General features: G+C 38.8%; 1 protein-coding gene across 1 annotated transcript in view; it reads right to left on the reverse strand.

Annotated features, from left to right (window-relative positions):
- Positions 1-12,228, reverse strand: part of LOC144662184 (ATP-binding cassette sub-family A member 2-like) — a 47,731-nt gene that overhangs the window by 26,648 nt on the left and 8,855 nt on the right. The window contains exons 7-11 of the mRNA XM_078522946.1: positions 2,673-2,768; positions 2,045-2,143; positions 1,332-1,394; positions 883-1,227; positions 1-197 (exon numbers count right to left, since the gene is read on the reverse strand). The exon at positions 1-197 is cut by the window's left edge and continues 9 nt beyond it. Coding sequence (XP_078379072.1) covers positions 1-197; positions 883-1,227; positions 1,332-1,394; positions 2,045-2,143; positions 2,673-2,768 — 800 coding nt within the window. The remainder of the gene's footprint in view (positions 198-882; positions 1,228-1,331; positions 1,395-2,044; positions 2,144-2,672; positions 2,769-12,228) is intronic.

The raw sequence follows: 12,228 nt of genomic DNA on the forward strand, positions 1-12,228 counted from the left end.
TCAGTAGGTTTGTATCCAGTCACATTTTTAGCCATATTATTGTAGCGATGGAGGCATTTGTGTTCACTGTTCAATACAAGCCCAAGGTAGTACTGTGAGTCATTTTGCTGTAGCACTTTACGAATCTTCTGTGAAGTGTTCAGCCAATCTTCAGCTAGATGTTGAAGTTTTTCAATGTCTGAAAATGTCCTGTTCGCCTGTAAAGACATAACAAAGTTCCTGTAAGTGATCTGACAACATACTCAGTTCCACAAATTGTGTTTGTAATAAACAGAGTTGTCGATTAGTTTCATTATAGCAGGCTGATATATTGCAAATTACCCCACTGTGTTACGGTGACAAAACGGAAGCCCCTTGAACCTTGTTGTGCTGTTAATGAAATACAGCTAAAGCCGATTAAGCACCCACCTTTGGGGAAATGATAAGTGGCCACTTAATAGGGAGTTGGCCGCTTACTGGCAATAGGGTTCATCATCAATTAGCATAAGGCGACTAGTAGAAACATCACTTTATTGCCAGGAAATCAAGGGTCATTACTTAGCTAAGTGAAAACGGAATTGCGTCAAGACGATCATAAGCCTGTGTTTTGAATGTTTTTGACAGTGGTCGCTTCTTATTTCCTACTCTTATCTATCATTAGCTCAACAAAAACAAAGCCAAACTACGTGTACTAAATTCTTGGTGACCACCTAATAGAGGTAGAAACAATAGATGAAAACCCATCGGGCCGACCATAAGGTGGCTGCAGTCGCTTAACACAGGTGGCCTCTAAATAAGAGTTTTATTTACGGTATTATACTGGCAATACTTTAGGTGTTTTAACAACTGGCCACTTAATAGGGGGTGGTTTTGACTGTACACTAAACATTGAAAAAATATTACCTTTTTGATGATTTCATCAGCAGCAGTCCCATTTGGAGAGTAAACTATTTTAGGATTGTGAAGAAGAAGGTAAAGCATGAGGCGCATTGCTCTTGTTTTACAGCCCGAGGTGCGGCAGCGATAGTCATACATGTGATCTATAACTTTCTTCTTGGGCTGAGCATCAGGATCTGGTCCACAAATGATAGGGCCAAGATTTTTCCACATTTCCCGCAGGTAAATTTTGTTCCTCTCCCAGCGGGTCTTGTTCTCAAGATGTTGTGTAAAGGACAGGTTGATGCGCAGCAACTGTGCTAGTTCCATTCCCTCTTGCACCAAGTGGACAAACTCAGTCAAGTTCTTGAGCTGAAAATTGGAACAGTAAATTGAAACATGTGTTCTTTACTTTACTACTCTATAAATAGCTGCATGCAGACATAAATGTACTACAGACATAAAAAAAAACTTACATCTCCTCGGAGTCTTGTGTATGACTTGTTATATGCAATCAGATCCTCTCGGGTCACATTTAGCTAAAAAAATACATTCATTTTTTGTGAAGACGAGTTATGGAATAAAAACTAACATTAAACACTCTCAGGACTACGTCTGATTTTGGGTACTCAGTTGATTTATGATTTCAACTCTACTATAAATTAAATCGAGTTAAACAGTCCTGAAAAGAAACACTGTATATGCCCCTCTTTGAGGGCTTACAACAAGAGACCTTTTCGACAGTTTTAATACAGTTGGAGGTACAACAGCCTTATGGTTAGAGAGCTGGTCACTCAATCTAGCAGTCAGCCAGGGTCATTGTGTTCTGTTATGTTGTCACCATTGGTAAGATACTTAAGCACAGTGCCTCTCTCCACCCAGGTGTATAAATGGGTACTGGCAAATTTTAAAAACATTGGACATAACCCTGTAATAAATTAGCATCCCATCTAGGGGGGATAGAAATACTCCTAGTTGTTTCATGCTACACATTCTGGTGTAAAAGCACTGGCCATTTAGTGATTCACATGCAATCTCACAAGTACACTTGATTGTTTTGTCTTCAGGTGAGTGTTAAGCCTAAAGTGCAGGCATTCTAGGTGAATCAGCAACAAATTTTCTTAAAATAATCAGATTGAACTATGGAGTTATAAACCACAGCGTACAATTACATAAAAGGGCAGCCTACCTTTTGCATAGCAGCTTTACGGTCTACATGGTTCTGAAAATAGCTAGCCAATAGCTGTGCTTGTAAAGGTGTTAGGTGGCATAAGTGCTGGAGTGTTTCCTACAATCAAACAAAAATACATTGACAGCATATTAGACAAAGTACTGATATTCAAGATACACCATAAATTGCAATCCACAAAAACATTTCAACATCTTAAAATGTAGTTGAAAACCTTCCCCCAATAACATGCTCCTTGAATCTAGATTTGCACATTTTACACTTAAAAGAGATGAATGGTTTATGATGTACATTCTATACAGCTTTTATACTTCTAATTGTGTGGTTCCAGGTAATAAATCCACCCATACACCAACCCCAACGCAGGAAAGTCATTGTCATTTTTGAGGGGGAGGAGGGGTTCAAAAGCCAAATTTTTTAAGGAAAAAAATATTATGCTAAACTTGAATTTCTAAAGAGGGGGTGCTAGGGTTCAAACCCTTCCATGGAAGGGGTATGGATATTTTCTGGAAGAACACATTTCTATCCTCCACAGACTGTAGAACTGTCCTTTTATATATTGTTTCGAACAATAAATTACTTGTAGTGCACCTTCAAATATGCTGGATATACACCATATATTACATACCTTTTGATTTGGACCTTTCAACACTAAGATTTTCTCCAGCTCAGTAACATTACACGAAGAAGCATTTGGCTGCTGCATATTAGAGGTGTCTGAAGGCTTTAAACAGGAAAAGAAATCAAAGTCAGATACACGTACTTAGAAAAAAAAGGAAGGGCTGAAGGAGGAGACAATTTGATTGAACCTACAAAACCCATCTTTTTAAACGTAATGTCTAATTTTATGGGTTGTGCGTTGGCCTTATGGTAAGTGCGCTGGACTATGGAGCAAGCCGTCTGGGTTCAAGCCCTGGCCAGGGTCGGTCATTGTGTTGTGTACTTGGGCAAGTCACTTTAATATTACTCTAATAGTGTCTCTCTCCACCCAGGTATATAAATGGGTACTGGCAGTGAGCTTATGCTGGGGGTAACCCTGCAATGGACTAGCATCCCATCCACAGTGCTTCAAGCTCAAGTTTTTCAGAAGTCGCCCTTTGGCGACTTCCTTTTGTAAAATGGTCGCCACTAGAAAAATTTTGGTCGCGAAAAGCAAAAACGTTTTAGAAGAAGACACTTCATGTCGCTTTACATAGAGTAATACTGCTGACCATGATGAGCTGAATAGAAATCGTTCGGAGAGCGTTTCGACGCGGTAATTTTTGCTTGCATTCCAAAGTTTTTTGGTTGATCTGTTCTAATTATCGTGCAGAATAGTAAATAAATGATAAGAGAAACAGGTAAGGAAGATATAAACATGCAAAACAAATTACCGTAAACACCCGCAGATAAGCCGCACCCGCAGATAAGCCGCACCCTGAGTTTAACAACTCAAATGTTGGAAAAAAAAGTTTTTTGAAAGTAAATCAAAGAAAATCCAAAGTCGAGTCAAAAATCCAAAGTTGAGTCTTTAGGAAGTCTTCTTTATCGAACGTAAACTCAATGAACATTGAAACAGAAAATACTTCAGTCTTACCCACAATTTGAGCTCTTTAATATAATGAAAACCAACTTTGACATATTATGGGTGATCTTTTTCTGGCATTTGTTGACAGGTATTTCTTCATTCAACGCAGTTTTCCATAGATTTTTGTATCACAACAACAAGAACTTCCGTTTGCAGAACGTTCTTAGCTTAGTAACCAGGCATCTGATCGGACGGGAAATGTGGGACTAGGGCGAGAACGTAAAGCAAAACAAGATGGCGATGGAGGCGTTCGAGTTTAGGACGTTTAGTAGCTATCATATCGACAAATTAAAGAGATTTGGGAGCCATCTATTGGAGATAAACTTGTTGCATGAAGAGTGTTTCGTAATCAGTTAACAAATTTTCCATCAAAGTGCAAAATGAGAAAGAAACAATTGGCCATCTTACTCGTGAATATTCGTGGTATTTTCTCGCTCGTAAAGTATCAATATTACTGTTAAAGTTTTAGGCCATTGTCGACACTGCAAACAGTATAGGAGCTGTCAAACTTGCAAAAGCAATGACCGGTACTCTCTTGTAGTTTTATGTTATATTCATTTACATAATTTTCCATAATTAGCATTAGTTCACGAAAATGTACGGCACCTTTTCCGAATGTTCCCGCAGATAAGCCGCACCCCCGCTTTCGAGCGAAAAATTTTGGGAAAAAGGTGCGGTTTATCTGCGGGTTTTTACGGTAATTCTCGTGCAGTACAGTAAAATAATAGAAACATAAATGTGGTGTTCAAATTAATGGCGGCTCCACGATCAAAGACATCAAACAGCACAGTCCAAGCCAAACGGATAAGCAAGATGCACGACTGAAATAGTTGTAATGGAAAATTTTGTGGTGAAATTGCTTAGTTATTATACTGCAAAAACAAATGATGCCTAGCCAGCCCTTTACACTGCACTGGTCGCCAAATTGGCGACCTGTTTGGAAAATTTAGTCGCCAAATTTTCTTTTCACTCGCCATGGCGACCAAAATGGTCGCAGCTTGAAGCGCTCAGATCCAGGGGGGAGAAGAAATACTCCTAGTCGCTTCATGCTACAGAAACCAGGATAGCATAGTGTTACAGTTCCCATGTAAAACAGCAATAAAATGCTACAGAATTTGAAAACTGTTAAATGCCAAAGGATACCAACTCTCTGACTAAGAGTGACACATACATGTACTACGATTTCCAGTTGAGTGAGACGCGAACAAAGTTTGGTGACAAAGTTTCAACATAACAACGGCATTGTTGTCAAGGGCAAACTTCTCTGTTACCATTGGTAACAAATTTGTTTTTGTAACTGCCTTGCTCGACAATCTCGATGCTTAAATAAATATTGTCAGCAACACTTTATTACGCTTTCAAATAAAAAATATATACACAGAGACAACGATAAAAGAAACAAATAACGAAATATATTATGCCTTAGCTGTTTTATATCGACGGTAACAGATCTGTGTTGAGAGTTGATGTTATGTTTAACGTGCGTCACTTTACCTTCCTCGTTAGAGTTACTGTTTAACTGAAATTTTATCGTTTTCCAACTCCAGGGATTTTCTAGCAGCTTTAAAGTGGTACTATGATCAAAATTTTACCTTCCCTTTTCTCTTCGGTTTTTGAAAGTACTTACATTAAATAGTAACCTTGCCAAATTTTAAGTTGAAATTCGAATTGGAAGACCACTTATTTCACGCGTAAACTTCGGCTTTGGCTTGCCGCCATTACTAGATTCAAAAATGTCCGAGGACCAAATAGAGATCTGGAACTAGTTGGGGCGAGAGCATGCTGACGTCATATGCGCATCAACAAAATGGCTTCTTCGAAGGCTGGAGTGACCGATCTGGAAAAACATTGGTTTTCTTTTTAATCTGTAGTGATGTAGAAGCCGTATCTACTGCGCAAAGGTTTTGCAACATACTTCAGGGCATCTCCAGGTCACTTTTGCACAACATAGTGGCAGAAAACATTTCAAGAGGCGGAATTTTTAACTCGCCCGAACCACGCAAGATGAATAATAGATCGTCTGATAACTTTGAGGGAAACTTGTACTCTTGGAAATGCTTTATAGATATTTCTCCCTGCAACCTTTGTGAGGTTAACTTCTTCAACTATCCAAGGGAAGTGAATAGAATAGAACGCTTCGAATTATCTACAGTGAGTTTACTGTATTCGCTCCTTTTTAGAAGCAAAACATTGGGTGAGTGGCGTAATTTACTTCTGTTGCTCAAGCTCTCGTGTTCTAGAAGATGTCATTTTTAAATTTATTGTAAATACTTCATGTCAAAAAGGTAATTTTTGGGCAAATCGGCCTGTGTGTTCCTGAATTATATCCTCTATTGTACAAATAAACTCACCAGCACGTCTTCAGTGTTGGTCACTTGTTTATTTCTGCCATGCAATATAAAACACTACAGTAGGACTGTACTTCATTGTGCACTTATAGTATTCATAAACATTTTTTGAGAAGTAATCTCAGGATAGAACAGTGTTAGCCAGTCTCAAAAACATACATGCTATCCGGATATACTCAGTATATCTTTATTATATTTAAGTACAACAGGGGCCATGAGCTATAATTATGACCTGTGCCAATCACTCATGCTGTGTGCAACAGAGCACCGTTGAAATCCTAGCTACTCTTTATTTTAAGTTTGCAATATATTTATTTTTTGGCATGCTCTTTTTGTTCATAAGTTGAGAATGTAGTAGCCAACAATAAATCATGTGAATGTGCCAGAGAACCCCTGAGCTGCTGATCCATCATAATTTCTAACACAAGTACAGTCAAATCTGTACCATAAATAAAAATGTTGTATTCATGATTGAGGTGAGGTGGCCTAAGTGTAAGTTGTCGGACTCTGGATCAAGCGGTTCAGGTGTGGACTCTTACTGGTGTCATTGTGCTGTGTTCTTGGGCAAGACTACTCTCATGGTGCCTCCTCTCCGAGTGTGGAATGGGAACTGGCAAATTGATGGTGTGACGAGGGCATGCAAGTCTAGTTGCTTGGTGGGCAACTAGACTTGCATGCAGACCTTGCCTTTTTTGTAACAAGGGGGCAATTTTGAGGTCACACAGGACCCTTGCAACCATTATATATGTATTTATTTAAAGAGTATACACGAACTGCGAAGCCGACAACAAATACAGTCAAACCTGTACCATAAATAAAAAATGTTGCATAGCAATGGGGTAGTTGTTTTGATTTAGGTGCGGTGACCTAATGGTCAGTGCGCAAGACTCTGAACCAAGCTGTTCAGGTGTGAGCCCAGACCAGTGTCATTACATGTATGTGGGGGGAGTGGGGAGGTTAAACCTGTGATGCAATTGTACTTCCATCTCATCCAGGTTGCTTAATCCTACTTAAACCAAGATATGCTTTGGCCTGATGGGCAAGCAGGCTTGCATGCAGACTTTGCCTTTTTGCATCAAGGGAGCAATTTATTTAGGGTGGTACACGGAGCTGGCTTCTTTACAGTCACGTTAAGTTGACACAAGATTAGTCCCAAAATTGAACTCTCAATTACATACACATACTGCAGATGCACAATGTACTGCCAGTGATATTCTCTAGAAAGAGCCACTGTCATATTGCATATGATACCATAAAAAAATATTTTCTTGAGTAGATGCCAGACCCCGACTCACCGCAGGCTTCATTTAAATGCCGGTTCAAAACTGGAAACGTTTGATCAAGGTCCCAGTGTTTGTTTGAGGTCCAGGTGTTCCCGTTTATGAACTTAAAACTTTATACCCTTAATATTATTTTACTTGTTCCCATGTTGTGCATATATTGTTTCAGTTATTTTTATCATCAAAAAATCACGGGGCCAAGAGGAAAACAAATGGGTGAAATGAATAAGAAAAACTACTCCTACCCAGTTTTGCTGCTACTTGTGGGACAGTTTCATAACATTATCAGTAAATAGAGTGAAGGACTCTATACAGCATTCAAATGGTTTTCTTATTTTAAGAAACAGGAATACTGAATGCTGGCTGAAGCTAGATGTCTGAAGTGTTATTACCCATTAAAACACTTAGTTTTAAAAAGGTTTATTACCTGTATTGTAGTCAAGGAAGGTAAAACTGTATAAAACTCAAGGAGCTAAATCCATTGATCACCTGCACCATCTTGTTGACTTTAATTTTTCTGTATAAATTTTACATTATTTCATGTTTATAAAGCTTTTTTCGGAATAAACAGCTGAGATAGATTTTATGCCCATAGCGTGTATGATAGATTACAAGAATGAAAACAACAGTAAAGATCATTTCAATCCTTCGCAAACGGCAATAGCAACCTACATGTATATATATGCAGAGCTCTCTATTAATTCAAACATTGCAGACATTTTATCCTAACTATTCAACGTCGTTCTCATCATACCATGTATTCAAACGTATGACGGTATGTAGTCCATGAATCGCTGTTCCTCTTCGTTCTTCGAGGCTTCTTCGATCGGTGCTTCGATTGGACAAGAAGACGGCAGCTTCGTTGTAGGCATACAACCTCATCGAATGAAATATAAATATTGAAGTAGTTGCATACAAACATTGCCCTTTAGACCGACGTCAAACGGCTTTAAATTCTCATTATAAGAAACGATACCGCTAAATTGCAATGTCTCTTCGTTGCGGCTCTCTTGGGTTTCGCCACCGGGCAAACTAGACGAAGAATTTGTCGAAGAAATATCTTTTATAACCCTGTTAATTCTCAGTATGTTCTCTCTTGGAACACTCAAAGCTCGAAGCGACGATGCGCATATGACGTCACGGACCAACTCATGCGTAAATCCGCTTTTCAGTACAGTCGCTGGCTCACTTTAGACGTTCGAGTAATGGCGGACGCGTTTTCCACGATTTTCGGCAAGCTATTTCAAGGCTTACCGTATTTACCCGTGTATAAGTCGACCTTTTTTAACCTAAAAATCGGTCCAAAAAATCGCCCTCGACTTATACACGGGTCAAAATTTTCGACCCAAGTACCAGTTAAATAAATTCTGCATAATTAGCATAACAATTGTTTTAATATGTTCACAAACATCAAATGAACAACAGTACAGTTACGATGTCCTATCGCTTTGCTATCTGTGTCGTTAAATTGGCAGTTCAAGTTGAAAGTCATTACAGTTTATCACTTAATATAAACCTGAATGTTGTAGAGACTCACTGGCACAGGATTTGAATAAAGAGCTGTCATTTTTTCGACTTTTTTTGCTTGTTTACAAGCAAAAAAAGTAGAATAGCGTTTACCTGGGCCAAAATCTGAACCGGAAGGGATTGCATTCTTGTTAACTCTCAAGGGACTGTTTTAATTTCTCAAGGGAATACTTTCCGCTGTGGGTGATCAAAGCGCGTGACTTGTAAAGTGTCACTCTATAGCTGTGCTTCAGCACTTCCGTTCTTGTAGAAAAAACGTGACTTGTCAAATTTACAAACATTATATAAGAATAAAAAACGTGAGTAGCCCAAATCTTACGTCACATAACCAATTAAGAATGTAAGGGGTTCAGCGCTCGAGGGCTGCGAAGTTTAAAACGATTAAGAACGCAATTTTTACTAGTACAAGTCTTTAGGGGCTAATATTAATTTAACCTAAAATCACATAGCGAAAACAAAGACCGCTTGGACATGTCCAAGCTATTTAAAACTACCACTACGTCAGACCCATGTCACGCGATCTCTCGCTTGTAGCTATAAATAATCATTCACCTAGTTTCAGTTTGAAAACTCTGCGCTCTGTTTGTGTGAAATATTTATTGTTGTGTTACTCAAGCGTTTGGCTCGGAGCGAGTACAAGTCGTACAATTTACCCGGAACGTGTTAAATATTGCAAAACAACGACTTATTTTCTGGATATCCCAATTTTTGTTTTGAGTTTACGGTATTTTGAGAATCGAAACGTTATCGAAACGTAAGTTGCAAGCTCAGCAAGAATGTGTCAAAGCACGGGATACACGTCATCGCGTCAGGGGAATTACCAAAAGCTTGTCGGAAGACGCTAAACGGAGAAACACAATGGGATAGCCTTTATAGTCTACTCTTTATTTTGGCTTGATTTGGCTTTCTTTTAAATGAACTGGTTTGGGTTATTTTATTGAACATTCGGAACAAAATAAATATTTGCATGCTAAGCAGGCATTTTTCCGGCTAGGCATGTGGTTTTAATAAGCAAAAGATGACGTGGTAAAGGAAATTCATGTCACGTTCACTCCGTGACTAACGCAAACACGACTTGTGTGTTTCTCAAGTGACTGCTTTTCTAAAGATTTTACTGTGCGGCGCCGTGCCTTTAATTTAGCCAAAGCACTGAAAGAGGTCAGGAGGTCAAACATTACCCGCACGAACACACTAAAACGTTGCTAATAGTTAACCAAAAGGAACTCATTTCGGCAATTGATTATTTCTGCTGAGTTGCACAATTTAGAATTGCAACATCATCTAGCAAAGCGCACTATTACTAAAAATAGATTTCACCACAGTGAGTCGTGAGTCGGACAACAATTTTAGTTTTGGCAAAGGCTTTGCATGGAGGGGACGCATTCTTGACAAGAAAAAAAGGGCGAGAAAGGCACAATTTGAGGCCGAGATTCTCGAAAGGCTCGAAAAATGATAGATTTCAAACATTTTTGCTTTAGTAAGTAAAAAACAGATTGAAGTATCCAAAAAATGGCCCAAAATTGAATTTATTAGTCGAAGATCCGGTAATGACACCTTGATTTCCACTGCAAAATTATTCAGGCTGCCGAGAAATTTAAGCGGCGGATAGCGAATTACTATCGAATTATATAATTGCGAAGGATAGCACTTGTATGTTTGCTTCATTTAGGCACCGGAAAGATCGTCGGTTGCAAGAAGTTCAGAATTCTTCCCGAATTTGACGGCACTGATCGCCGGCCATCCGATCTGTTTCGACACATGATAGATAGAGGGCGAAAATATTATGCTAAGAACAGTGTAAACGCTTTGCATTTCTCATAAAAATAAATGTTTTCTTTCAGCAAATCCCGGCAGCAAATCGGGCCTTTATAATCCATTCAATAACTGAGAGTAAAACATTTTACACATTTATTGAATAATCAGAATAATCGCTCTGTTTGACAAACCTTTTGTTTCAAACCACGGTTTGAGCTTTCTACGTTGCACAGGTAAGGCTTTCCGAAGTCCGAGCCAATCTGGCCATGGTTTTGTGAAACAATCGCTAAATATGCCTCCAAAGTGCCCGCCAACCATACATTGCTCTTACAGAGCGGTTTGTTTGTCCGAATTTTGACTCACACGGGGGGTCAAATTCTGTGACGTCATTAGTGCGCTTCGCTAATTGCAACATCATTAAATGTGTTAAGTGATATTTATAAGTGTTTTTGTAGCTTTCGAATAACAAAATGTTTTGTGAAACATTTGAGAAGAAAAATAAGCGATAGGAAAATAGAACAACGTTTCGATGACGCCATGTCATCATTATCAAGTTAAAATTATAATACGGAGTTCAGGCTTATATAGTGATCTAGGGTGTGATAATATATTAGCATATTAAGATTTATAAACAGTTTAGCACGCACAGAATCTGATTGCGTGTTAAGTTTCGGCTTTATGTTTCTAATAATTACTAGTAATTAAACAGTCCAACTTCGTGCGGCATTTCTTTAAAACAGAAAACTGGTCTTGTACATTGTAGACTTGCAGCTGGTGGTCTTCTTTTAAGTGTCGGTTTTGTAGCCTGTTGTGAAATTACTTCCGGTGGAAGCAGTAAACGTTAAACGTTTCTTCCGTTCAGAAGTTAATACATCGCCATTAGAAAAATAAACAGCAACTGTTTTGCTGGAAATGTAGTCGTTAGAAATGGGATGTGTAGCCGTAAGGTAAAGAATAACGAGGAGAAGCGGCTTTTGGTAATATCCAAACGAAAATTTAACTCTCAATGTGGGGTTAAGATTGCGTGACGAGACAAAAGGTAACTCTGTCGTGCGTAACCTTTCCTGCGATCAGGCGTTATTTTTCTGCATTAAGCCGAGTAGAAATCTTTCTAACTCGAAAGGAAACAACTATTTCGATTAAACATGTTAAAGGCAAACGTCAAAGTTTACCTTTTTTAACCAAGCCAAAGTATATGAGTCGCAAAGCACCCAGCCGTCGCGACTGACAAGTACAGCATTTACTCCGCGAAAATAAAAAAAACGCTTGAACTGAAAGACGTTTGAATTCTTCCATGATATGTTCGAACAACAATGCCCAGGATAAACCTTCTACTCATACTAACTTCATGCAAAAAAAGTCGATATCTCGAAGAGATCTTTGATTTACCAATAAAGCTGGTAAATCCACTCGAGAAAAACATCTTCATGCATGATCTTTCTCGCTTCGAACTTCGTTACTTAGTAACCTGGCATGATGCAAGCACGTGTAGTTATCAGTTACCAGTACCTCACCGAGGTAGCTTGGTTACCAAGTTCCCCAAGGAAGCACTGTTTATTGAGTCGATTCGAAAGATTTCTGATGTTCTTTGGTGTTTTTCTTGTCTTCTAAAGCCGCTGCTATCTCTCCACAATTAGAAAGGTTTGATTTAAATTAATGTGTTTGATTTTATAAGCCTGTTTCAAGAATTATGGACAAAATGCCTGC

Source organism: Oculina patagonica, chromosome 1, assembly GCF_052425735.1.
Source record: "Oculina patagonica isolate OP01 chromosome 1, crgOcupat, whole genome shotgun sequence".
Lineage (NCBI taxonomy): Eukaryota > Metazoa > Cnidaria > Anthozoa > Scleractinia > Oculinidae > Oculina > Oculina patagonica.